This window comes from Rhamphochromis sp. 'chilingali' (genome assembly GCF_963969265.1).
Source record: "Rhamphochromis sp. 'chilingali' genome assembly, chromosome: 2".
In the NCBI taxonomy this organism is placed as follows: Eukaryota; Metazoa; Chordata; class Actinopteri; order Cichliformes; family Cichlidae; genus Rhamphochromis; species Rhamphochromis sp. 'chilingali'.
This window is the reverse complement of record NC_137930.1, coordinates 43948202-43974064: the sequence shown is the minus strand read 5'-3', so window position 1 is coordinate 43974064 and position 25863 is coordinate 43948202. Positions and strand designations below refer to the sequence as shown.

Here is a 25863-nt window from a genome sequence, read left to right as displayed (position 1 = left end):
TTTTAAGGTTAAGTCAAGTAAAATAAACTAAGCCATAAAAATTACCTGAATTTGTTCTTCTTGGAAAACGGTCTTACATTAATAGGAGCAAAAAGAGTTCTGACAGTGTTGTATCTCCTGGATGATGTGGATTTAGTGTGTGTGTTTCTGCATATTTAAGTGTGTAAGTGAATGAGTTTGTGTCTGTACGCCTTTAAAGGAGTATGTGGCGGCTGCAATAAACAAAGGCAGCATCTCAGCATTCTCAAGTCTGCCCGGTGTTTTAATGCAACATTTTTGTGCTGAAAACAGACATTATGTTGGTGTAGATGTTAATAATTAATGTTAATAATAGCTAAGTGTCCAACCCAACAGCCCTGAGTCAGTGGCCCAGAGTTTTACTGATCCATGTAGAATTTTATTGGCCTGTGGGGAAAAAAAAGCTTTTATTTTTGAATTTTTAAAATATTAAAACAATTTAATAAATGTGATATTTACATTATTTTACTTTATATCTGAAAAATGTTTCAAAAGCTTTGAAATAAATATGGTCTAGTACACCCAATGCCGCCGTTTATACTCACTCCTCCTTGTTCTGCTTGCAGGTATCGCTGCCATGTAAAATGCAATTAGGCATGCAAGCTGCCTAATTTAAATATTTTATTTGACTAAAATTAACAGTTCTGTATATTTTAATGTAACTTCTGTAGCTTTACTGTAGATTTTTGCTGTGTATAAGAAATGAAGTTCACTTTCCTTCACATCAGAGCTTATTAAACAGGTGGTTATATGAAGCTAGCTTTTTCCAAGTAAACATCTTGATGGTGATAGCTGTGCTGCTCATTGGGATGCTGGAAAAAACTTTTCTTTCACTCCACCTGAAGTGACTGTCTCAGTAACAGCTCCGCGTCTTTGCTCTTTACGGGGTGTGTGCAGACGCACTCTGGCTCCATGTTCAACTATGACGGCATGATTGTCACTGCTGCCGTTTATCTGTGTTATCCATCTTTTTGTTTAAAAACTGGGGGCTGCATGGGCCTAATGTTGTCAGACTTTTTATTCACACACTGCTCCTTGATGCATGTCTAATGCACATCTCTTTTTAGTTGCAATGGAAAATGAAATGATTGCATTCACATGATGATATAGAGCTGTCCGTTTAACAAAACATCAAAGCAAAAACATTGTGTTGAGGATTCTTTATAATTGAGTTATTCCAATTACTCGATAAACGGTTGCAGTCCTTTATAGTTCTAATTCACATTTTGTTGCTGACCCTTGTGCTGCTGTAATGTGAATATCCCCATTGTGGGATTAATGTCTAAAAAAGTCAAGTCTAAGTCTATATATAATGGCTGCAGTAACCACTGCAGTCTCAAAGTGAGATGGAAGGAGGTGATTCAAATATATTATGTAAAAAAAGGTAAATGCCATCCATCTATTTTCTTTTGCTTATCCAGAAGCAGTTTGTGATGCCCAAATCTCCCTCTCCCCAGCCATCTCCTCCAACTTATCTGGGGTAACACCTAGGCTTTCCCAGGACAGCCGAGATATGTAATATCTCAGCTGTCCTGAGGCTGTCCCAGGACACCATGGAGTCCTCAATCCAGGTTGGTCCTTTCAAATTCTCCTCCCTCCAGTTAGCTGGGGATTCCAAATCGGCACCAGCCTGCATTCTGTGTACCTATGGAGAAACGGAAAACAAAGGCAGGGAAAAAACAAACAGTCTGCAAGACACATGCCCTTACAAGTCCAAGCAAGATGAGATCAAGATCATAGGGCACATGACAGTGCATCAGCCAAGACTCACCCTGTACAAGTTCCTCGGGCTATGTTTGGACAAAAAACTGAACTGGTCATGCAACACACTGCACCTGTATTAAAAAAGCCCAAAGCAGACTGTACTCCCTCAGGAGACTGAACTACTGCAGGAAGCTCCTGAGGATGTTTTACCAGTTAGTGGTTGCCGGAGTACTATTCTATGTTGTGGTTTACTGGGGGAGCAGCACAGCAAAGAAGGACTCATCCAGGCTGGAAAAACTAATCAGGAAGGCTGGCTCTGTGGTTGGCATGAAGCTGGACACTCTGGTGACAGTGGCAGAGCAGAGGACATTAAAGAAACTGCAGGACATTATGGAGAAAGCCGGGCATCCTCTGCATATGAAAGTAGCAAGGTGGTCAGCCCAATGATTGGAGTGCACGATGACCTCATAAAGATATACTCTGCAGTTTGGCACATCACACAGTGCTTTGTTTACAAGCTTGCCAATATCCTTTCAACATGTCAAGTTTACTGATATATGTGGCAGGTCCAATGTCATCAATGCAGTCAAGTGACATTTTGCCCGAGCTTGTGTCAATAGGTTCTGGTATGGATATAGTGACTTGATTAGTACTAAATTTGGAATCATGTGGTAATAATAGCCAAGAATTTCCTCACCAGCAGCTCTTAGAAGCAGGTTTCGAGGGTTGCTGAAAACCAGCACTGGACAGCTCTGCTGACAGTGTTTCCTCCTGCTGAATGCAAAGTAATTTTAGAGAACAGCTGATCCCAGGCTTTGTGGGTGTGTCGTGGTTGCCGTGGCTACTTTGGCTTCAGCGTTTGGAATTTGTTTGGACCACAAGCCTTTTAAATTAAATTTTAAGTCACACCACAATGCTGTATGTAATCTTGTGAAAATATTTCAAAAGTAGTGAAATAAACAAATTTGCCTTGTTTGGGGATTTGTGTTCAGTTGTATGGGTGGATTCTTGAATCTTAAGACTTTTTAGTGAAAACACTATGTTAAGTGATCTTGATGACCATGTTATCATGGCTCATACAATTGAATGCCACAACTAAAAACATATACCGTGGCCTATAACTTTTCTCGAGATTATGTGATGGAGATGTATCTGAGAATGCAAATGGGTATTAAATGGTCTTCAAAATCACTATGATATTCAATTTGCAGCAGTGTGATAATAGATAAGATAAGATAGATCTTTATTGTCACTGTTACCAGAACAATGAACACAGTTTAGCATCTCTCCATTGGCAGCTTGTAGGTTTTTACATTCACATTCTTCAGATAAGAGAATAGTATAAATAAAGATAAAATAAGTGCAAGTTACAGTCCAGAGAATTCATGCATGTTATTTGTAGCTCCTGTCTTATGTCTTGCCCAGTCTATCCAGGCAGCACTTTTGCCTAAAATAGACAAAGTATTTCCAGGAGTAGGAACATGACTATTGTGAGCTAAGTGCAAAAAAAGGAAACTTCAGATAATGTTCTAGCCTAGTTTCCTCTAATAGTCATGTGTGAAAAGACCTTTAGAGTCTTGTTAAGCTGGTGAAGTCAGATGAAGTCTAAACAAAATCTTTAAATTAATACTCAAAGAAAATGTATCTTTCTTTAGCATACTGATGACCATTTACATTTACCATTTACTGTGTTTTGAACATTTGTCTTCTTCTCTTCAACCCAAAATTTAGAGCTTTTTAATTATTAATGGAAATTATTGATTTAAGTCATTAATCCCCTCTTCTGCTTTTTTGTTTTTCTTACTCTGTTATGTGATCACTACCTGTCAACAGGTAAGATAATTGACACTCATGTCAAAAATGAAAGTAAAACAATGAGCAGTGGATGAACCATAATATTTTGGTGTCAGTCGGGATAAAGTTTTTTAACTTTGTGAGTCAGGACTACAGCGATGGTGGGTGATATACTCTGAGATGTTTCATTGGTAATTGATATCTAATGCTAAATGCTAATGCTAAAGACACACTGATGTATTACATATTATGTAAACAGACTGATTTTTTGCTAAATTAGCTCTAACAGGACAGAGGTAATGCAAGCATATAACATCCTTGTGAAACATGATATAGAGATAGATTAACTTACCTTAAAATTCATACATGATATGAACATCTATAATATGTACACTATATTGCATTTATCTTAACATGAGTTGGCATCTTATTCTTAATCCATTGGGTTTAAAAGGATGTCAGCCCACCCTGCAGCTATAACAGGTTTAATTCTTCTGGGAAGGCTTTCCACAATGGTTTAGGAGTGTGTTTATGGGAATTTTTGACCTTTCTTTCATAAACATATTCGTGAGATCAGACAGTGATGTTAGACGAGAAGGCCTGGCTCACAGTATCCACTCGAATTCATCACAAAGTTGTTCTATAGGGTTGAGATCAGGACTCCGTGCAGGTCAGTCAAGTTCTTGCACACCAAACTGACTCAGATGTTTATGGGCCTTGCTTTATACACTGGTGTGCAGTCATGTTGGAACATGAATGAGCCATTCCCAAACTGTTCCCACAAAGTTGGGAGCCTGACATTGTCCAAAATGTCCTGGTATGCTAAAGCATTAAGAGTTCCATACACTGCTAGTAGGGAGGTGAACTCCTGAAAAACATCCCTCACACCATAATTCCACCTCCACCAAACTTTTAACTTGAGACATTGGGGTTAGTATCTTGCCCTAGGATATTTGTCATAGCGATGGAGTAGCCAGGGATCGATAGTAGATGACTTGCTGAATTCTAACCTTCATTACTTTTTCCTGAAGTTCACTGATGAGCACTGAGTGTTTTAATTTTTAAGAATATGGCTTAATCATTTATTTCTTACAGTTTAAGCACAGAGAGTCATGCTGACAGATTTAATTCACCGACTACAGCAGCATCCTTTTTATGATTTAGAAAAAAATAGACATACTCGTGCAGTTATTTCTTATTCTGAGATATCACGGGGATTAAATGTGTAATTGAAGTTTAAAATGACAGACAGGGAAGTTTCAGATCTTTCCCAGTTGGCACTGTATGGATGATCAGAAACTGACGGTACCTGTCTGTGTATATAATTACATCAATTTTCACAACGCTGGCTGAAATTCAGCCCAAAAACATGTCAGCGCCTCCATCGTGTTTTACAGATGGCTACAGACTCATTGTTCTACCTTTCTTTTGAACACCTCCGTACTAAATAACAAATTAAATTTTTGAACCAAAAATTGAGAAGTGTTTTTGAGATGTATATGCTTATTTGTATATTTTGCACTTTATTTATGCTGATACGTGTGAATAAATAACAATTCCACAATTTTAAAAAATCTCTGTTTGACCCATTCAGCAAAAATCATGGTTATGATATGGCATGATTCAGCTTTCTAACAGGAAATAAAGGTATATTTAATGTATCAGTGTACACTTTATTTTATCACAAACATACAATTGATCACAGCTTGTGTTCTTTTTAAAGTCAAGAATTTTCTTGAGTTTTTACTGAAGCTCGCTATTTGAATTCAATTTCACTACTGTAAATTTAGAATTAAAAATATTTCATATTATAATACAATAAATGTAATGTTGACCATATTATATTAGCTAATGTAGTATATAATACAATTATTGTTTATTAGCTAATACTAAAATAATAATAATAATAATGGATTGCATCTATTTAGCGCTTTTCGAGACCCTCAAAGCGCTTTACAATTCCACTATTCATTCACTCTCACATCCACACACTGGTGGAGGCAAGCTGCAGTTGTAGCCACAGCTGCCCTGGGGCAGACTGACAGAAGCAAGGCTGCCATATCGCGCCATCGGCCCCTCTGGCCATCACCAGTAGGCGGTAGGTGAAGTGTCTTGCCCAAGGACACAACGACCGAGACTGTCCGAGCCGGGGCTCGAACCAGCAACCTTCCGATTACAAGACGAACTGCCAACTCTTGAGCCACAATCGCCCAAAATGACTGTTGTAGCCTAATAGTCATGGTTTTTCAGTCCCATGGGGACTGGTTTTTCAGTCCACCCCCCCAAAGCTTTTGCTGTGCAATTCCTGGACAGGGAGCGAGCTCACACTATCTATGTCCCAGGAAGCACCTGGCACTGGTCTTTCTAGGAGTTTCATCCTTCTACACCCTAACAGTCGGCAGATAACATAGTTAAGCAGCCTACAGCAGATCATATTGACACATATATCCTTCACCTAAGAGATAAAAGAAAATACAAAATCCTACAGTGAAATTCTAAGCACCTAAATATAAATATGAGAATAAACTAGAAATTTTCCATCCAAAAATTTCAAGGTCACTTTAAAGGTGGAAAGCTTTTAGTTTTTTTTAAGCTGACATCACCCATGTTTTAACAGTTTAACAAAACATTAAAAAAAACCCACTAAGACATATAAAACAAATGCTTCTATGAATGGGTGAATGAGGCATGTTATATAAAGCACTCTGCATGCTCAAGTAGAGTAAGCACTGTAAAATAATCGGTCCATTTACAGACATCCCAAGTTGACTGTTCTGTGCATACACCACATTGGTTCATTACTTGAGTTAGGTGTTTTTTTATGCTTGGGTGATTCAGGTCAATGATAAATGAATTACACAATAATAAACTAAGTGAAAAAGTCCAAAGAAAAACTTTGACAGACCTGGACTGTTACTCAAGATCACTTGAATTATTTAATTAAGAGTCTGGCTCCATGTAAGTAAAATACAAAGCAATGGGGATTGCTCAAGACTTTTGCACAACACTGTATGTGCAATAAAATGTGCTTTTTAAAACAATATATTGATATATATTTGTTGTAATTACATCAAATAAGAAGGGAAACGAATAAAGACTTTAGCAATAAACTGCTCTTTCAGCTCCACACTTGGCAGTCATCATCCCTACGACCAAACAGATGACATTCGGTCTGTGAATTTCTTTCCAAATTTGCTTTCCCTCTCTCTACGGCTGTGTTTCTCACACTTTGGAGGCAGAGTGTGTAGGAGGCTGCTATAACATTGCAGTTCCTTCTGGCAAGCAAACATTGATGGTTTGTTTGTGACTTTTCAAACAGTGCCAAGTTAAGGAAGGAAAGAGGAGAGGGGTAGAAATAGAAAGGAGGACTAGAGAGAGGAGGAGGAGTAAGGACAGGCAGTAGTAGTACTGTTGGGCACAAAAATAGTTGGTTTGAACATTTTCTGTTATATTTAGTAACCTCAAGACTACAGTATGTGCATGCTTTACCTGGGGGTTACGTAATAGCACTACTGCTCAAAATGTGGTTGACCACTTTTTTAACTGTCTGCTGTAAATATGCAATATGGAGAGAAATACTCAGAGATATCTGGACTGGTGTTGTGTCTAGCTGATCAATTTCTAGAGTGCAGTATTCACTGATCTCCACCAAATATTCATCTCTTTAATTAAGTCTGTGTTCAGCATTTTCTCTTTCTATGTGCTATAGCTTTGTAATTACAGGACAGTTTGGGCAATGAGCTACCAAAACTTCTTCTGCAGTTTTACACCTTTATTTCTTAAAATTAAAGCCAAAAACGTCAAACGGACACTTTTCATTAACTAAAGCAGTATTTTCTAATCTTTTGGAAAAACTGAGACAACCAATTGAAATTAAATGTATAAGTAAACTTTAAAATGACACAAAGAAGAGTTTCACTGGTCCAGTCAGTCTACCATGGTGAGTCTCATCAACACCGGCTTAAATCAGTCTCAGTTCATCTAATATGGTGATACCCATAGGGATATAGAGACTCTGACCCGTTAGATGGAGAGCTGGTCCAGACCTCCTGTACAGGGGTAACTGGGATCTAACCGACTATTTAATATCAAAGTGGGCTGTATGTGACCTACCATGTAAAATGAGTTTGATATCCCTGCTCTAATGTATTTATACCATGTCATATGGCAATCATCAGTTCAACCACTCTGCTCAAAGTTATCAAATATTTATTTTGCTACAGCAACGTTAGAATAATCAGTCAACCTAACATGTCACACTTCAGTGTCCTTGGACTGTGGCAGGAGGCCAGCATAACTGGAGGAAACCAACTGGGCTACAGGGCTAACTATCTGACATGTTATAGAATAAACTAGGGTGACCATATTTAGATTTCCAACAAAGAGGACACTTGGCTCAGTCATGAAGAACTTGCTTAAAGAAACATAAAATCGTCCCCGGCATTTTGACTACAGACCGGCCCACCAGGTATTATAGGAAAAACCATAAAGCCTTTGAATGAAAACAAACGCTGTTGTGACAGTGATATACACTGTCTTGTTGGTATATGTATGATTTCTATACATTTTACATCAGGTAAAAACTTTGGTTGTAAGATTCAGATAATAGTTTAATAAAAGTGAGAGATTTTAAATGAGAATAAGAAAGAAAAGTATTTCTTTGTGTCCCCCTCTCCCTATTAATGCCCTACCTGCCCCCCTGGCAAAGCTTTGCTAGACCCACCCCTGCACAGTTACCAGCTGTCAGCTACATAAAAAAGGATCCTGGTGTTATTTGTCTCTCAGAAACAGTTCATAACTTCCCTTCAACTCATTCATGTCACCTAAAAGGTAAACCTGTTTCTCCATCACTTGTTCAGCTCTGATGATTCAGTAAGGACATCTCCTGGTTTCATCCTCATGTTTCCCTCTCACCACATATCCAAACCGACATCATGACCAGCAGCTTTTACAGCTGTGGCTCCAGCAAACATCAGCTGATACTAGAAATTAATATTAAATAAATTCTAACAACAGCTGATCAAGCTTAAACGTGCTGCTGTTGTTTAGCGCGACATCTGGCGGTATCTTCTTTCTGTTCTTCTTTCACTTATCACTGATCAGTGTCATGATTGAAGGAGCAACAGGAGAGAGAGGGGGAGAGAATGAGAGAAGAAGAAGCAGCTGTGCAGCGTAATGATGCAGAATAACTCCAGCTTTGTGTCTTTTTCCATTCTAGCTGAAGTCCAGGACAAACTGTTCCTTTTCACCTCAATACGAAATGCTTAATATTTCCTCTGAATACGGGACGATTCCGCTTTTTACAGGACGGTTGGCAACTCTAATAACTAACCTTGTGAATAAAGTTCAACATCAGTAGCATCATAGCACCCACCCAGCTGTAGAAACTCTGTCATGCTAGCTAGTACGCAGTGCGAGTTATTGTAACTGACTGTAAAAGGTCAGCATAATGAAAATAAACTCCACCTAAATTTGGTTTATATCTGACTCAGACTGCAGGTCATAACTTCTTACCTGAAGTTCATTTCACCTGCAACCGCCTCGGGTCTCTCCTCCTCCTGCCTCCCCTTTCCCTCATCCACCTGCTGACCTCTGTGGAAGCTCCGCCACAGCCACCACCAAACAACTGAGTTATTTTTACACATCGGCCAGCATCTGGCCAATCCACCACCTTTCATTGTTTATACCGTTACAAAAAAACCCCCATCGGCCCATAAAAACGAAAAATCACCATCCAGCTATGGTCGGTACGAGGGAAATTTCTTTTGCAGTTCGTCTGAAAGATGGACTTGCGCTTTGGGATCTTTTAAACATCATTAGGTGCGTTGCTACGCGCTGTCTGTTCTGTCTGTGAGCGCAGAACAAGCAGCAGTTTGGGGGTGATGTCACACACACGGGTCCTCTGTCAGAATATAGGAAAAGAGGACGGTTGGTCACCCTAGAATAAACAGCCCAACAAATCTGATCCATGAAATAAATTGTTAGATTATTAATTTGTTACTTGTAACTTGATACATTATACACCCTACTACAGTGTCTTGCCTGTATTCCTTTACAGACACATCGAGAATTGGACTGGTCTGCAGACCTTGAGGGATTTCGATATGGAGCTCTACACCGGCTTACAGAGGCTGTAAGTAGTAAGGCATTTTCTACAACATGTTATCACTGAAATGTCTGGCCAGTGAAATTTAACTTTATTCTTGGGGATCAGACCAGTGCTTTAAAAACACATGCGCAAAAGCAAATGTTTCCTCTAAAGAGGTTCAAGCAGCCCTGCACACTTCAAAGACCCACTGACCCAAGCATGGGGTTCTAATAATATTTAGACCCAGAGATATCCCAATCTCAGGAAAGAATCTGTTCACAATTCACAGTTTAGTCTACAGCAGATGAAAGGAAGCACCTCAGCATACTTTGGAGCTGGACCACTTGGGAAGTAAACAATATTGTCCAGTAAGGCTGTTAGCAGTGCTTTGATACATAGTTGTGTGTTGAATTTCAAATCCTGTTTCTTATTAAATATCTTCAGTTTGTTTTAATCTTTATGGAGTCCCTTAGTGTTTTCCAGCCTTTCCCTTCTGTGTTAATTCCCCCATGTTTAGTTCTATGTCTGTTTCCCTCACTTCCTGTTTTATTGTGGTAGCAAAATAATTTGTGGTGCAGATTACGTGCAGAATTCAATGCATGCATGCACACAAATGGCTAGTCTGGAGTTGCCTTTGTCATTTATTTCAAATCTAGGTAAGAGAGGGCGTCGAGGAAAACAGCATTTAACAGTGCATGAATAGGTTGGTTTGCTTTCACCCCAATTGCTGGTGACTTACTTAAACCAGCTTTTCTTTGTTTTTTACTTTTACTATTGTCAAAGCTATTAGGACTTTATTTCACTGATTCCATTCAATTAGATATTTAATTGTAATTAGATTTACTTCCATAAATACAGGTAGACTAATGACATAAACATTCTTTCACTATCATGGTATTAGAATTTCAATAGGAAAACAAACTTAAAGTAACCTGCATAGCTTTATAGTTATTTTTCTTCCAACAATAGGTAATAGATGTGTTTCCTCCACGTGCAATTGTTCTGTTGGTATCAGAAATAGCTAAAGTTTTTCAAAATAAATTAAAGCAAAATCCTTAATTTTTAAAATAGAAAGGAAAACAACAAGGAGCTACATATTAAAAAAAGAGTGAGCAAAATTCCTTTGCGATGTGACATGCTGAAAGTCCACCAGCTCCACAAGTTATTGTATTACAGGGTGTAGTCATTGGTTAAATTCAACTGAGTAATTACATCTGATAGGCAGTTGACTACAAAATAGGGTAATGTGAAGTGAGAATTTTTCATGGACTGCAGCCTGGTAGTTGATGCTAAACTGAGTATTTTACAGCATTGTGGTACAGGACCATCTCTGTGAACTAAGCCTGCTAAAGAAATTGTTTAGCTCATTCGCTCTATACTGAGTGAGTGTATGAGTTGTAAATAGTGAGCATGACTGTGTGAAAAACTAGAATGCTATTAAAATAGAGGAGACAGGTGTGACACCAGTCCCAGCAGTGGTCATCTTTGTATATTGCATATTTGTACAAGTACATTGTATAAGTTGTAAGAAGGGCTTTTAGTCATTTTGAATGTATTTAAGCGTATTTGTGTTCAGAAGTTGTGATTTGGATTGACGGAAAGATATCACTCTCACTTTGTAGTCGGAAGATTGAATCATCATTTTTTAATAAAAACTTACTATATACAGTAAGCTTTTATTACAAATTTTGATATACAGAAATGTAAAAATTCTGTTACCAAAGTAGGTATTTCTAAGTTCAGTTGATCGGGATTAAATCTTTCCTGTGTGATACATTTCAGTTGCTGATAATCAAGAAACTTAGTGTTGCTGATTCCATGTCTTGATGAGAGTTCCTGAAATTAAATGAAATGGCATTAAAGTTTTCCCCTTGAATAACATTTCCTACGTGTTTTATCCCTTTCTCGTTCCATGGTGAAAGGTTTATGCCTTATGAAAAGCAGATTAGAGATTTTTACTTTTCCACAGAGTGCTTGTCCTAGGTCCAGCCATGGGCTACCTAGCGAGCTTGATTTGATGCATTTTGAAGCATATAAGCAATCTATTGGATAAGAAATAATAATAAGAATTTGGTAGTTTTAAACCACCATTGTGTTTTGGCTTTTGTAGAGTTTTCAAACTTGAGATGTTTGAGTCCAGTGTCTTAAACCAGGCAGTAAATGGTTTGTTAGGGATCAGTGAGAACAAGTAGTTTATTTTAGGCAGATTTTAATTGTGACGACTGATCATTGAGTGCTATAGGTAAAGTTTTCCAAAACGTGAGATTATCTTCTACCATTTCTACTAGAGGGATATGGTTCAATCATACCGAGAGGCTGGTGGAAAAAATTATACCTAAATACCTAATGTTGCCCGACTGTAGTGTAGTGATGGAGGTCTTCTGAAATTTACAGTTCAGAGGCAGAACTGTTGAGTTAATGGAGTAGTCTGACATGGATGAGAACTTATCTATGAGTGTGATTGTCTTCAGAAGAGAGGTTTGTGAGTTCCCAAGGAACAGTAATGCATCATCAGCATACAGGCTTATCTTGTGGTCTGTATCTATTTATATCTACATTTTGTCGGATTGCTGCTGCTAGTAGTGTCATGGAATTTTGTAAATAAAGTCTGCAACATGGAAAGAGCTGTGATCAAGCTATTTATTACTGCGCAGGAGAGCCAACACACACATCAACCATCACAGTTCACAGTCATGCCAGCTCTGCCCTTGGGATGTCTCAGCTCCTCTTTTATACCCCTCCACACACAACTCTCTGCATCTTTTTAGTTACAACAGGTTTCTGTCCCACGGGCTGTTGCTGGGCAGAGAGCAACTGCCACTATCTTTTCCCAGGAAGCTCCTGACACCGGTCATCTTGGGAGTTTCGTCCTTCCACAATATCGTTAGGCGTAGCTAAGCAGTTCTTTGTGAGGTCATACTGACACACACTTGCTTCATCTTAAGCAGGCAAAGGTTTATACAAAATCATACAGTAAGATTCTAAACATATAAATCTAAATGTGAGGATAAACTAGAATTTTTCCATAACAGTAGTTTGATGAAAATGACTAAAACTGAGGTTGAAAGCAGACAGCGCTGTCTGGTGTCCCTCTTTAGATTGAAGCTTTGGAAAGTAAGGTCATTTGTCCTAACACGTGCATTTTGAGAACTGCTTAGTGTTTTGATCCAATACATGAAGAATGAACCAAATCCAAATTTTTGTAGAACTGTTGACATCCTATGAGAGAGCAAATGAAGATTTTGTGCTCAAAGTTGATGTGTTAAGAACAGAAAAAAATGGGAAAGCATGAGCATTTGAGTGATTTTGACTCACTGCACTGCGACGCTGCAGCAGTGTCGGTTCTGACAGAGGGTCCAGGGATTTCATCCTCATACCTAATGGCAGTCAGGGTGCCTGTAGAGGTCTGTGTGTCCCTCCATGGACATGTCTTCCCAGACCGTTGCTGACCCACCACCAAACCGGTCATGCTGAACAATGTTACAGGCAGCATAATGTTAACCGCAGATGTGCTCAGGGTGAACCTGTTCTCATCTGTGAAAAGCACAGGGTGCCAGTAGTGGACCCGCCAATTCTGGTACTCTATGGCAAATGCCAGTCAGGCTCCACGGTTCTCTTATTGTTTCTTCTCTAGTGCATCTTTAATTTAATTTATACCAACGAAGCTGAAACCAATCAACACCCCCCTCTGCCAATTAACTTACCAGATCAACATCCCAGAAGTTTGACTGACTCGATGCTGTACTAGGATTAAAAAGTGATCATTTTATATCTTTGAGCTTATATAAGATGACAGTCCCCTGGAGCAATACATATTGGCTTCAATTTTGCATAGTGGGAGGAAGTGGAGCCAGGTCGTCCATCTTTTGTACAGTCATTTTGCTTCACTGTTGGTTGCAACCAATACCATTGCAAGCACCTGATGAAGCCGGAAGAGCTACATCATCCGCCCAAAATAGAGGTGATCCTGAGGCCACCAAACCAAAAACCCTTTGTCACTTGGCCACACCTAAAATGTGGCTTTACTGTGCCTTAAAACAAACAACAGAGCAGCTTTTCACTGGCCTCCACATCGAATTTTTCTTCACTTTGTTAAATCATTATGATTTACTAGCAATAGGTTACTATAGTTACAGCTTTTTTTAAGATTCAATTTTGGCCTTAAATTTTCATTTATTTTTTTGGCAGGACAATAGTGCAGACAGGAAAGGATGGACAGGGAGCAAGTGAAATGATCCGCAGGGAATGTCCTGGCATGGGGAATCAGATCTGCAGTAGCCGTTCAGCATTTGGGTCGGCTGCTCAACCCACTGGGGTATACTGGTACTCAAATCATACTTGATTTTTAATGAACCATAAAACTTCCAAACAAGAGACACAGCTGCTCTGTTCTTTCTGTGCATCTCTGACCAGTCAATTTTTTTCTTTTATCATCCTCCATTTCTTTCTTTTCTCTTCTTGTTATGCTAAACATTTATTGTCTCCACAACAAGATGCAAGTTATAGATGAGATTTGTTTCATCCCAGCTGCCATAACTCCTGTATGCTTTTGAGTTCAAAATGACATACTGCTGTCTAAAATCAGTGTGTATCTTAACATGTATTAAGAGTTTGGTTAAGGACTAAGAGGCACTTCTAGGGAAATATTAGAAAGGCTCACTATCGTTTGGACTTTCCTCCTCAGAACCGTGGAAAAAAGAATCTTTCCATTGAACTTTTGTTGTGATTTCCTTTCTCTTTGGATCTAATAGAGGCCACACAAACACATGAGAAATCAATGGAAAGCCCAGGTTGTACTCTTTTTAGTACATCAAGACTTAGTAGAGTAGCTCAAATAAGTCAAACGATAGAGAACGAAAACAAATGTCCATCACAGAGGACATCAATGAATAGGCTGGTTCTCTGGAGGCTATTACTCTACAACCATTTCCATTAATGTTTCTCATAGAAAACACTAAATAGCCTCTATTATAGCTTTATTTCACAGACATACATAATACTGTGCTGATATATAATTTCCTATTAAATGATTTTCAGCATGTTCTAGGTGAGCAAATTGTTGTAAATCTGTTTAGTTTATTAATTAGTGCGCTTAACACTGTGGAATAGCAAAGATCTCCAAAAAAACCAAAATCACTTACTTTCGATCACCTTCGTATCTTGATGAAATCTTTGCCTTAGCTCATCACTGACATCGCCCAGATTTGGTGGAAGAAAGTCAAAGTGTGATTTCAAAAAGTGCATCTTCACTGACATTCTGTCACTCATTAGCTGATGTGCTTTCATGTTATCCAAAGCTCTTTGTAATTGTGTGCTCTGATTGACAACCTGTATGAATCCTTCCCATGCCACTCATTCAGTTGACTTGAGTTTCCTTTTTAACTCATCATTAAATATCAGATCATGGATTTTTAGAACCAGCAACAACACCTTTCTTAATTTTGGCCTCACTTTTCTTGAGACCAAACTTATTTCTTTAAATGTTGTAAATAACATTTGTTACAGTACAGGTGAAAGAGTCTGAGTAGCAAAATGTGCTAGTTGTTGGCCATTGACCTTTAAAAATTGTCAGATTTACTGCTGCCTCAACGGTTGGGCAGTGCTGCTTATTAACTCGCACAGCCTACTTTCCCCTCCGGATTTAAAGTGGACCAGAATTGGCTGAAATCTTTTGCTTCTACAGGTATATGCTAAATGTTGGTTGTTGTGCAGCTCTCTTCATACACTTTCACATGACATATACAGTGGCTTGCAAAAGTATTTGGCCCCCTTGAACTTTCCCATATTTTGTCACATTACAGCCACAAACATGAATCAATGTTATTGGAATTACGCACACCCCACTTTTCAGTTATTTATTTGTAAAAAATGTTTGGAATCATGTATGATTTTCATTCCACTTCTCACGTGTACACCACTTTGTGTTGGTCTTTCACATGTAATTCCAATAAAATTGATTCATGTTTGTGGCTGTAATGTGACAAAATGCAGAAAAGTTCAAGGGGGCCGAATACTTTTGCAAGCCACTGTATATAAGTTAAGCAGAGAGCAAATATACAGATGTACTACGAGCAAAAATGGAAAATAATCCATTCATTGGCGCTGTTTCAAGCAAGAAACTCACTGTCAGAAGTGGGATAATAAGTTCTAATAATAATATACTTTCACTGATTTTCACATTTGTTGTGTAGTTGACCTGATTTTGATCCAACTATAAATCGTCTCGAGTTGTTAAGTTGTTATCTGCTCATTCGTTCATTCATTTTTAATTGTCTGTTTGTCAGAGTAACAGAGCTGAAAGTTATTCAAAGTGCTTTCTCTCTTCTTTGTCTGTGTGTGTGTGTGGTAGAACCATTATGAGGAGCAACCTACATACGATCCAGGCTCGCGTTTTCTCCAAGAACCCACACCTGCGCTACATGTGAGTATACACACACACACACACACACACACACACACACACACACACACACACACACACACACACACACACACACACACACACACACACACACAAAAACTTGATTGATAATACTGATACTGAAACACTTACCGTTTTTGGGCACATACAAACCCTTTGTCCTGTCCATGCTGCACCCTGCACATATCGACTGTCTCTTTAACACAGTAACACAGGACACTTTTGAATTGGACTGATAAAAAAAACCTAATAAACTAGTAGCAGAGTGTATTAATGGAAATAAACATTGTGTCCCTTTAAAGTTTTTTTAGTGTTTACAAGCAGGGAACTCTATTAAAACTGAAGCACAATTAGTGGTTTGGTGAGCAGAACAGACAGAACTTAGACTGACACATGAAACAACCACACACTCAGTATTGTGTCACAGACAGAGTGAATGACTGACCGCAACAACACCTGTCATTTCACATCTGTCACTTCTGAAAATAGCACATACTAATCACCAGTGCTTGTGTTTAGTATTGTACTCAGATAAGATTTCACTACAGTCACTACAGATATGCATTACTGTAATATATGCAGTCATCCATGGATCCATGAGTATAGGGAGTGTTGCACTGATTCCACTACCCATAAACTCCCATCACAGATTCAGATGTAGATCACATGTAGATACATTAATATTACAGCTGTCCTTATTTATGTCTCAGGAGCTTGGAAAGAAAGCAACTGGACTTTTTAAAGTTTTGTGAAGATGTTTCACCTCTCATCCAAGAGGCTGCTTCAGTTCTAAAATCAAATGGTTTAAGGAGTGGCTGTTTGGTTTCGCCAAGGAATTGCATGCTGTGTGGACAAATGTTTGTGCATGTCGGAGGCATTTCCCATTTTTGTTGTGATCAGTGTTAAGGTCATTACTCAAAAAAGTAATCTATTGCACATTACTCGTTACAGTAATTATTACTCTCCAAAGAAAGTAATTTGTTACATATTACATTACTTTCTTGTTCCTTTGTAAAATGACCTGAAACATATTTACCATTTTATAATATAAACCTACAGACTATCGTCCCACATACCAACACAAATCCCTATACTATGAAGACACATACTCTTTCTCTTAGTATTTACGCATGAACACAAAGCTGACAGCCACAGCGATTCTACTTTAGAAACATGAACAGTTAGAAAGACAGACTGTTTAACCCCTTGTTATTTGTTGAAGGTCAGGGTCAGACTGCTGGGCTGAGGTCAGCATTCACTCGGCTTTAATATCAGTCTGGGTTCTTGGCTAGCTGGATGCAGTTTGCACTTTACCATCACACACTTATGTTCTTGAGCAATATAAATTAGTGTGTGTGTGTGTGTGTGTGTGTGTGTGTGTGTGTGTGTGTTAAGAAGGTTGAAGATAAATCTGTAGTCCCACCATCCTCAGAGTGCATGACATGCAACACAATGGTCGTTAGTACAAACAGAAATTTGAGAATGGTAGAATATTAGTCTTATATGATCAGTTGTAGTGATTATGACACTGTGGTAGTGTGTGCAGTACTGTGAGTGAAATACTTTTTTTTTTCTAATTTCATGTAATTTTTATGCTCTAAATTATTTTAAAGCAGGAAATGCTGCCAGTAAGATCTGTGATTACTGGTTTGTATAGAGAAAGGCTGACAGGAATAAGGAGGGTTTTATAAAATGAGACCTGGATTTTTATCATCACTATATTTTCTATTTTTACCTCTATTGTGAATCACTGGGTACAGCAAAATACATCCAAAGATCACATTTCGACTCTTTAATGCTGTTTGTCAAACAGCATTAAAGACTCATCAGAAATTACATAAAAAAATATGTATTTTATATTTCTTGCATGCTTTTTCTCTCCCAATCCTGAGTGGAATACTGATGAGGTATTGGATCTCAGCAGCTATGAATAATAAACACTCTTACATCACCAGCTGAAAGAAGAGGAGAGGAACAAATAGAACAAAATCAAAGAATTTGTGACCACAGAAGAGAAAAACAGAGTTTATTGTTTGTGAGCAGTGGGCATTTTGGTTTGTTGTAGCAGGAAATGGACAAGTTGATGACACTTAAAACTGAATCCCATTTAAGAAAGCTAATTGTCATGTGCACTTCATTTACTCTCACAGAATCTGAAATGAAAAGTTTTGCTGCACCTAGAACTTTGCTGGAGAAGATGGAGAATTATATTTCTTTTGGTGATTAGAATTAGCTAAAAGCTACAGCTGTCAGATAAATGTACTGGGAATATTCAAGCGCAGTCCTCAACAGCAGGTTTGTCCAATGGATAGCTTGAAATGGTACAAATGTAAGTGGTGAACTGCCAGAGATTGAAAAAAATAAGCTAAGGTTACCTAAAACTGAAAAATAATCTACATTTCAGAATTATACAAAAAAGCTTTTTTCAACGAACACAAAATGGGTCAACAATGTAAAGCTGTTCTGCAGCTATGAAGGTTTATCAAGTCTTGAAAGCTGGTGCTACTAATTCCTACAGGTGTTCCAACTTTTCAGGATTACTTACCACCCCCTCTGTCTGCATAAGGGTTTATGTTGGAACACACTGTTGCAGCATACCCTCATTAGTATCAATGGAACATTATTGTACTGCAGAACAATAGTTCTCTGTGTTGCTACAAAAATGACAAGAAAAAGGCAATTAACAATGAAAGAGAGACAGACCATCATAACACTTATAAATGCAGGTCTTTCCTACAGAGAAATTGCAAAGAAAGTCAAGGTGTCAGTGATTCCAGTTTCCTTCACCATAAAAAGGAAAAGAAACTGAATCAGAGGGTGAGTTTTTGAGAGTTAACAGGTGGCTCAAAGCACAACAGCTTCAAGCACAGCTTAATAGAGGTCGTAGTGAGCAAGTTTCATTGTCAACTGTCAAGAGAAGACTTTGAGCTGCAGGTTTGACAGGATGAGTTGCAGCAAGAAAGCCATTGCTAAGATGTCAGAATAAGACAAAGAGGCTTTTCTGGGCCATTAAACACCATCATTGGACTACTCAAGTCTGGAAGAAGGTATTACGGACTGATGAATCAAAATCTGAAATCTTTGGTTCATCACTCAGGATCTTTGTACGCCGTAGAGTAGACGAAAGGATGGTTCCACAGTGTGTGGCATCAACTGTCCAACATGGAGGAGGAAGTGTGACGGTCTGGGGCTGTTTTGCTGGATCCAGGGTCGTTGACTTGTACAGAGTGAGAGGATCACTGAACCAAAACAGCTACCACAGCATTCTGCAGCGCCATGCAATACCCTCTGATATGCGCCTAATTGATCAGGGGTCATCCTACAGCAAGATAATGACCCAAAACATAAGTCTATGCCAGAACTACCTTAGGAAAAAAAAGAACAAGACAGTCAGTTGAAAACATGGAGTGACCAGCACAGTCTCCAGACTTAAACCCCATCAAACTGGTTTGGGATGAACTGGACAGAAGAGTGAAAGCAAAGCAACCTACAAGTGCCACACAATTATGGGAATTTCTGCAAAAGATATGGGAAGAAATTTCTTAATAATATTTGTTATTACTAATAGTTTTATTAATGTTAATATTGAATATTTATTTCTATTGTAGAAAGAATGCCACGGGTGTGTGCAGCTGTTAAATCTGCCAAAGGTGGTTTAGAATACATTTTGGTCTATAAATTTATTCCACAATTTCTCTTTTTAACTCAAATTGCTTATTTGTACTATGCTTTCATTTCAGAGTGTAATGAAATCTTAAACTGTCTAAATTTCAATTAAAAACTGGAACAATTGGGGTGTTCTAAAACTTTTGACCAGTAGTGTGCATTCAGTGGGCTACATATTCTTCATCACTGCTTGTGGTGTGAGTGGTAGTCTCTTCTTCAAACCGTCAGCTTCGCTTTTCTAATAAATTTTTCTTCCTCTCCTCCAAATTTTTTTGTTCCTCTTTCTGTTTTTTTCCTTCTCTGTGTTTTCTTCCACCCTCTAATTTCTCAGCTGAAAAGGACAAAGCACTATCAGCTGCTTTAATCCTATCACTATACAAAAGTTCAGATGAAAGCAAGAACATACTGCAGAACATCTGATGTGTGTGTGTGTGTGTGTGTGTGTGTGTGTGTGTGTGTGTGTGTGTGTGTGTGTGTGTGTGTGTGTGTGTGTGTGTGTGTGTGTGTGTGTGTGTGTGTGTGTGTTGCTGTTTTCACAGTTTTCTTATGGAAGCAGATAAATGAGATTCAAACCACTGCAGGGTGATTATTTAAATACCTGTTCTGTGTTCTATCAAAGGAGGTCAGGACAAGTAATCAATTAGTACATTGACCATAAGCTCACTAGTATTTGTTTTCAACTGAGTTCAATTTTATTTATATAGCAGCGAGTCACAACAACAGTTGCTTCAAGGCACTTTATATTTGAAGGTTAAGACACTACAATAATACAAAGAAAACAGACAGAACCCCAAAAGTCATATACCCCCTTTGAGCAAGTGCTTTGGTGACAGAGGGAAGGAAAAGTACATTTTAACAAGAAAAAACCTCCTGTAGAACCAGGGTTGGGGAGGGACAGCCAGAAGCAGAAAATTAGAGGTCATCTGTGTCTTTATGTCTTCAAGAAGACATTCCTGCAGTTTAACTAATTGGTGTGTGTTATCTGGCTTCATGGATAGATAAAGTTATGTGTCATCTGCACAGCAGTGAAAATGTTATGCTATAACTTTTAATGATACTGCGTAAGGGAAGCATGTATAATGTAAACAGAACTAGTCCTAGCACAGAACCCTGTGGAACTCCATAATTATCCTTGGTTTGTTCACGTACATGGAGAGTCCTCTTCACACACTGAGCCATAAGAAGATAAGAAGCCATAAGAAGGCAGCCAGCAATTTAAGGAGAACATGCAGCTGTGGTAAACTCTAAATGCTGAATGTAACTCTTTGAATAAACTGCTCTTTTGTAGATGATCAGTTAATTTAAAAAGCCTTTGCTTTTTAAAAAAGTGGTGTAATTATTGCAACCTTAAAAGCATGTGATACAGATCTCTATAAAGATTGATCATATTTCAGATTAAAGAATGAATTAATGGTAGGATCTGGAGTCAAGTAGATATGTTAATGGTTTGGAGGAAGTAATTGAAGTGACTGAAAAATCACTGAGGAAAGACAATACAAGTAAATATCAGCAGTTCTTTATTTTAAAAGTGGTTGTACCTAATGATGTATCTGAGGAATGGTTGGTTCTTTATGGTTAATTATGAAGAAATTTGTGAAGTCCTCACTATTGCTCTGGGTAGCTCCCCAACTGGGTCTAGACTGGGTCTAGAGAGTACTTTAAATTCAGGGAATTTAAAATAGAAAGTAGCTCGTCTACAGAAGGACTGGTAGCTCCCCTTGCGATAAGGGTTCAGATCGCGCGAACAGGTGTGAAATGTGTGTGTTTAGTTAGTTTGTTTGTTTGCTTGTTTTAATCAATTTTAAATCATGCTTTTTATTTGTTTTTGTTTCTAATGTCTCTGTAAAGCACTTTGAATCACCTTGTTGTTGAATTGTGCTATACAAATAAATTTGCCTTGCCTTGCCTTGCCTATTTCAAGTTAAAGGAATACTCGGCTAAACAGAGCTCTGATTCCTTGTCAGCCTCTTTGCAGCACTGAAGAGAAACCTGGGCTTATTCCTATAGTTGTGAGGGAGTGCTATGGGCTCAAATTGTGGTCATAAATATTTTGTACTTGTAAATCAGGATTTATATGTGTAAAAAGAATTTGTGTGTGCGTAAAAAAGATTTGTGTGTGGACATAGCCAAAAAATACGTGTGAAACGCTGCACTCAGGTTTCAACTTACAAGTATGGATTTTGACCCGATTTTTCTTCCTTTCAGCTGATTGGTCAATGTCATGTCAATCACAAATTTAACTATCGAATCAGAGAACAGATGGGTTTGGCTGTCTGAGGGGCGCTTTTCTGAACTGCAGGTCCTTGAAGGGTAATACCGTTTGAGGCTGGAGGATCTTTATATAAATATCCCATAAGGCTCATACAAGCTAGGTCCTTTAACGTTTGGTAGCTGTTGAAAGGGTACAGTTGTGGTATACCAGTGGTCAGAAACACTATTACTGTTCACATCTGCTCAAACAACTTTCATTAAGTGGGAAAATGAACCAGAGTCGATTTAAACTGACTAAACACCCTAAGTGGAATTCTGCTCTTTTATGAATTTCACTTTTCCCTCGTGTTTTGCACTCATTACAAAACATCATGTAGAAAACCTAACATCCATGAGCTTTTATTGTCACGTTTTTTTTTTGTTTTTTGTTTTTTTTTTTCTTTTTTTTCTTGGTGTCTCCAGACAGCTGAGTCAACAACAACAGCTGGTTAAAAACATTATGACAGGTAACGTTAGTTATTGTTGCGAAACATGGCAGCACTTCTTTATCAGTTTTGAAAATCACTTCCAGTTCATTTCTTTGTAAGAGAACTGAACCTTTTATTTGTATTTTATATTTTTACTGACTCATCTATGTCCTAGTCTACTCATCTGAGATGTAAAACAGTGGCATGAATGTTTCTGTTGTATTTTAGCATCTTATATGAGCTCTGTCGTCACATCTGTTTTCCACCGGTTATCTGACCTCAGAACAGATTTAAATAAGTTAAATACAGGAAATAAATAGAACAGGTACAAACAGTGTATATATCACAGTAATATGCTGATTTATGAGTGTTATAGAGGAGGAGCATCACAGCAGCAACAGCTTCACCTAATGTACAAAGTAACATTCAAAGAATCTCACAGAAATGCTGCAGTTTGAACATCAACACTCAGCTACAGTTAGAGCTGAAATGAGCCTGTCTGTCCAGATGGTGGCACTGTAAGCTCACTTTTCCTGCTCTGTTACAGACATGATCTTATATTCTGTTTTTTTTTTTTGTTTTTTGTTGTTTTTTTAATAAATAGGACAGGGGGAATGAATGAGAGAAAGAGGGGGAGAGAAAGAAAGAAAACCAAAGGGGAGAAGAGACGGTGAGAAGGGGGGGGAAGAGAGAGAGAGAAAAAAAAAAGAACTCCTGGGTCACCTGTATGGAGAAAAAAAAACAAACAAACAAAAACAAACAAACAGAGGAGACAGCAAACAACAAAGAGCAACATAATAATAGAGAAAACAAAGCACCATCACAATAAACTAGCTAGTCATAGATATCAATATTTACTAAATAATAAACGATATTGTGCAGCACGCAAGATAGACAGCGCACAGTGTGCTTTGAGGCAGTAGCCAAGAAAGCTTTAGTCCGCGTCTGTGAATACCGTTGTGTGCATACCTGTGTGGATCAGCATGCTTGCATTCCAAAGGTTTCTCCATGTAATGATCTGCTAGGGAGTGTGGGGGGGCCACAGCCCCGTCCTCCAGGGTGTGAAGTGGGTATGGAGGAGATCAAAACTCCAGACATCCAGAGGCCCCCAGAACACAAGAGACCATGGAAGACCAACAGAGGGGCAGCCGCGCCACTGTCCCAGTAAGAGCTGAGGAGAGTCCCAGATGAGGGCTCGCCCAGCAGCCGCGGAGCAGAAGTCAGGGGGAGTTGCAGTGACGCGCCCGTGAGCTCCGCCGGCCCCCAGCTGTGCCTGAGTGACCGAGCCCCAGGCCGAGAGGCCGGGGGCACCCCACCTCCAAAGGGGCCCGAGCGAGCCCCAGGCCCCAGGCCCCGACAAGCGGCCGCCAAGGAGTGAGCCGGTGTGTACCCGGACGCCCACCCCCAGACACAAAGAACCACCAACACACCGACACCTGAGGGAGTCCGCCACCGGCAGGGGAAGTGGTGGTGGGTGGAGATAGGCCTCCAAACCTTGGAGGGCCTGAGGTGGAATTCTGCTCTTTTATGAATTTCACTTTTCCCTCGTGTTTTGCACTCATTACAAAACATCATGTAGAAAACCTAACATCCATGAGCTTTTATTGTCACGTTGAAGTGAGGTTTCTGACACTCTCTGTTACTTTCTTGTTCTCTTTCTTAGAAACCTGTCCAAGAACCCCATGTTGACCACGTTGTCCTGGCAGATCTTTGAACATCTGCCGCTTTTGGAGCTGTAAGTAGACCCATGTCTTTTTCTTAGTTCATTGCTGCTGACACACAGTAGACCTGAATACATCTGCAAGGAAATGGGTTGATGTCTTTTTCAACCGAGTTAATATGATCAGTGAATTGTGTTATGTCCTGAAATGGCACCTCAGTGGCACCTTTTCTACTCTAGACTCAAAGCACTTTAAACAACACACTTCATTCACCCATTTACAAACATTCATACAAGCAATTTTATCTACACCTAAGTGCTTTCTAGCTAACATTCATGCATTCAAACATTGCCCAAGGATATTTGGCATGCAGAATGGAGACTGGAGCAGCTAGAGATCGAACTACCAACCTTAAAGGGAACATGAAATGCTCCACACATACAGGCTAATATACACCCTGCTCTGCTCTCAAAAATGAACAGTGTCTGTGACGCTGGATTTAAGAAATCAGTGCCCGAAGTTAAAGTTTGAAAAACATGCATAGCGCCATCTTCTGTCAGTACAACGCCACAACATGACGTCATGCGGTTGGTTGGTTGTGGCTAATAGACTTACATTAGTTTGTTCGCTAACTAGTGACATAATCGATAACTCAAAGTAAGAATTCTTCCTTTTAACTGGCTATCCAAACATTCATTAAAACCATCAGCATAATAAACAAAGTGGAGTCGATCATGTTCGTTATAGCTGCATTTTCCATTTCATGCCATAACCTGGTGATAAATTTAGAGGTTTTCTTTGTGTTTGTTTATTTTTTGTTAAATGACCCGCTGAACTCTGAACATTGTAATGCTGGAATAAAAACTACTTCTTGAGTAGTTGCTGGATGAAGGTCAGAATGCTATATAACCTCAAGATTATGATCTATATTAACTGATAAAAATGTGCTTAAGTTTCTGTATAATCAGTTTTCATTAGTAATGTACTTTGTTGTATTGCAGTCTTTAGGATAACCATAATTTTTACTTCAGGTTAGCTGGGATAACTGATGGATGGAGGAAATTTTTCTGCAGTCATAGAAATGCTGAACATAGAGAAGGAAATGAGTTACACGGCAGATTAATAAAGGAAAATAAGAGGAATTTAAGTTTTATATGATAGTCAGATTTACTTAATGAGGCAAATTGTTGTGATGTCCCAATCACAGGGTGATATACTAACAATGCACTATAATTTACTGTGTATACAAAGATGCAGGGAGTTCACTTCAGTAAAACCAGCATTCTGCAGAAAGAATACAAATTAGTGGTTCAAAACTCATCCAAGACCCACTAAAAGGTCTATTTCGGTTTTTTGATCAAATCCGATTTTTTTTTTGTCTGGTTGTTCACACTACAAATAAAATGTGACAGCAAACGCGCGCTAGTGTGAACGGTTCACGGCCCTCAAAGCGGCCCACATGAGGAAAAGAAGACGTCACACACAACCCGCTCTGTTTACAGAAGTAAAAATGGTGGCTACAGAGCTAGTAGGTGTTGTAACCGACAGAATTTTGACAAATTAATTAGAGAAAGAAGGACACTGAGAAAAAAGTCCGTGCTTTAACAATAGCCTTGTTTGGAGCAGTGGCTGCTACCTCAGAGGTTTATATGGACACGGAGTCATTTAGCTTGAATAGAATTGTCTCCCCATATGTTTTTTTTTCCCCCCCATATGTTAATCAAGTCCAAAACCTCAGTTTCTGTCCATTGACTTGCTCCGTCTCCAGTTTCCGCCGCCATGCTTTCTCATTTGTCTTCTCCGGCGCTGATAATTGGCTTCTGTCTTGTGTCA

The 25863-nt window shown here is 38.8% G+C and overlaps 1 protein-coding gene across 3 annotated transcripts in view; it reads left to right on the top strand.

Moving 5' to 3' along the window:
- Positions 1 to 25863, top strand: part of ntrk3a (neurotrophic tyrosine kinase, receptor, type 3a) — an 86877-nt gene that overhangs the window by 5608 nt on the left and 55406 nt on the right. For all 3 annotated transcript variants that reach the window (XM_080874209.1, XM_080874210.1, XM_080874211.1), the window contains exons 2-4: positions 9575 to 9649; positions 15954 to 16025; positions 24033 to 24104. In XM_080874209.1, coding sequence (XP_080730335.1) covers positions 9575 to 9649; positions 15954 to 16025; positions 24033 to 24104 — 219 coding nt within the window. The remainder of the gene's footprint in view (positions 1 to 9574; positions 9650 to 15953; positions 16026 to 24032; positions 24105 to 25863) is intronic.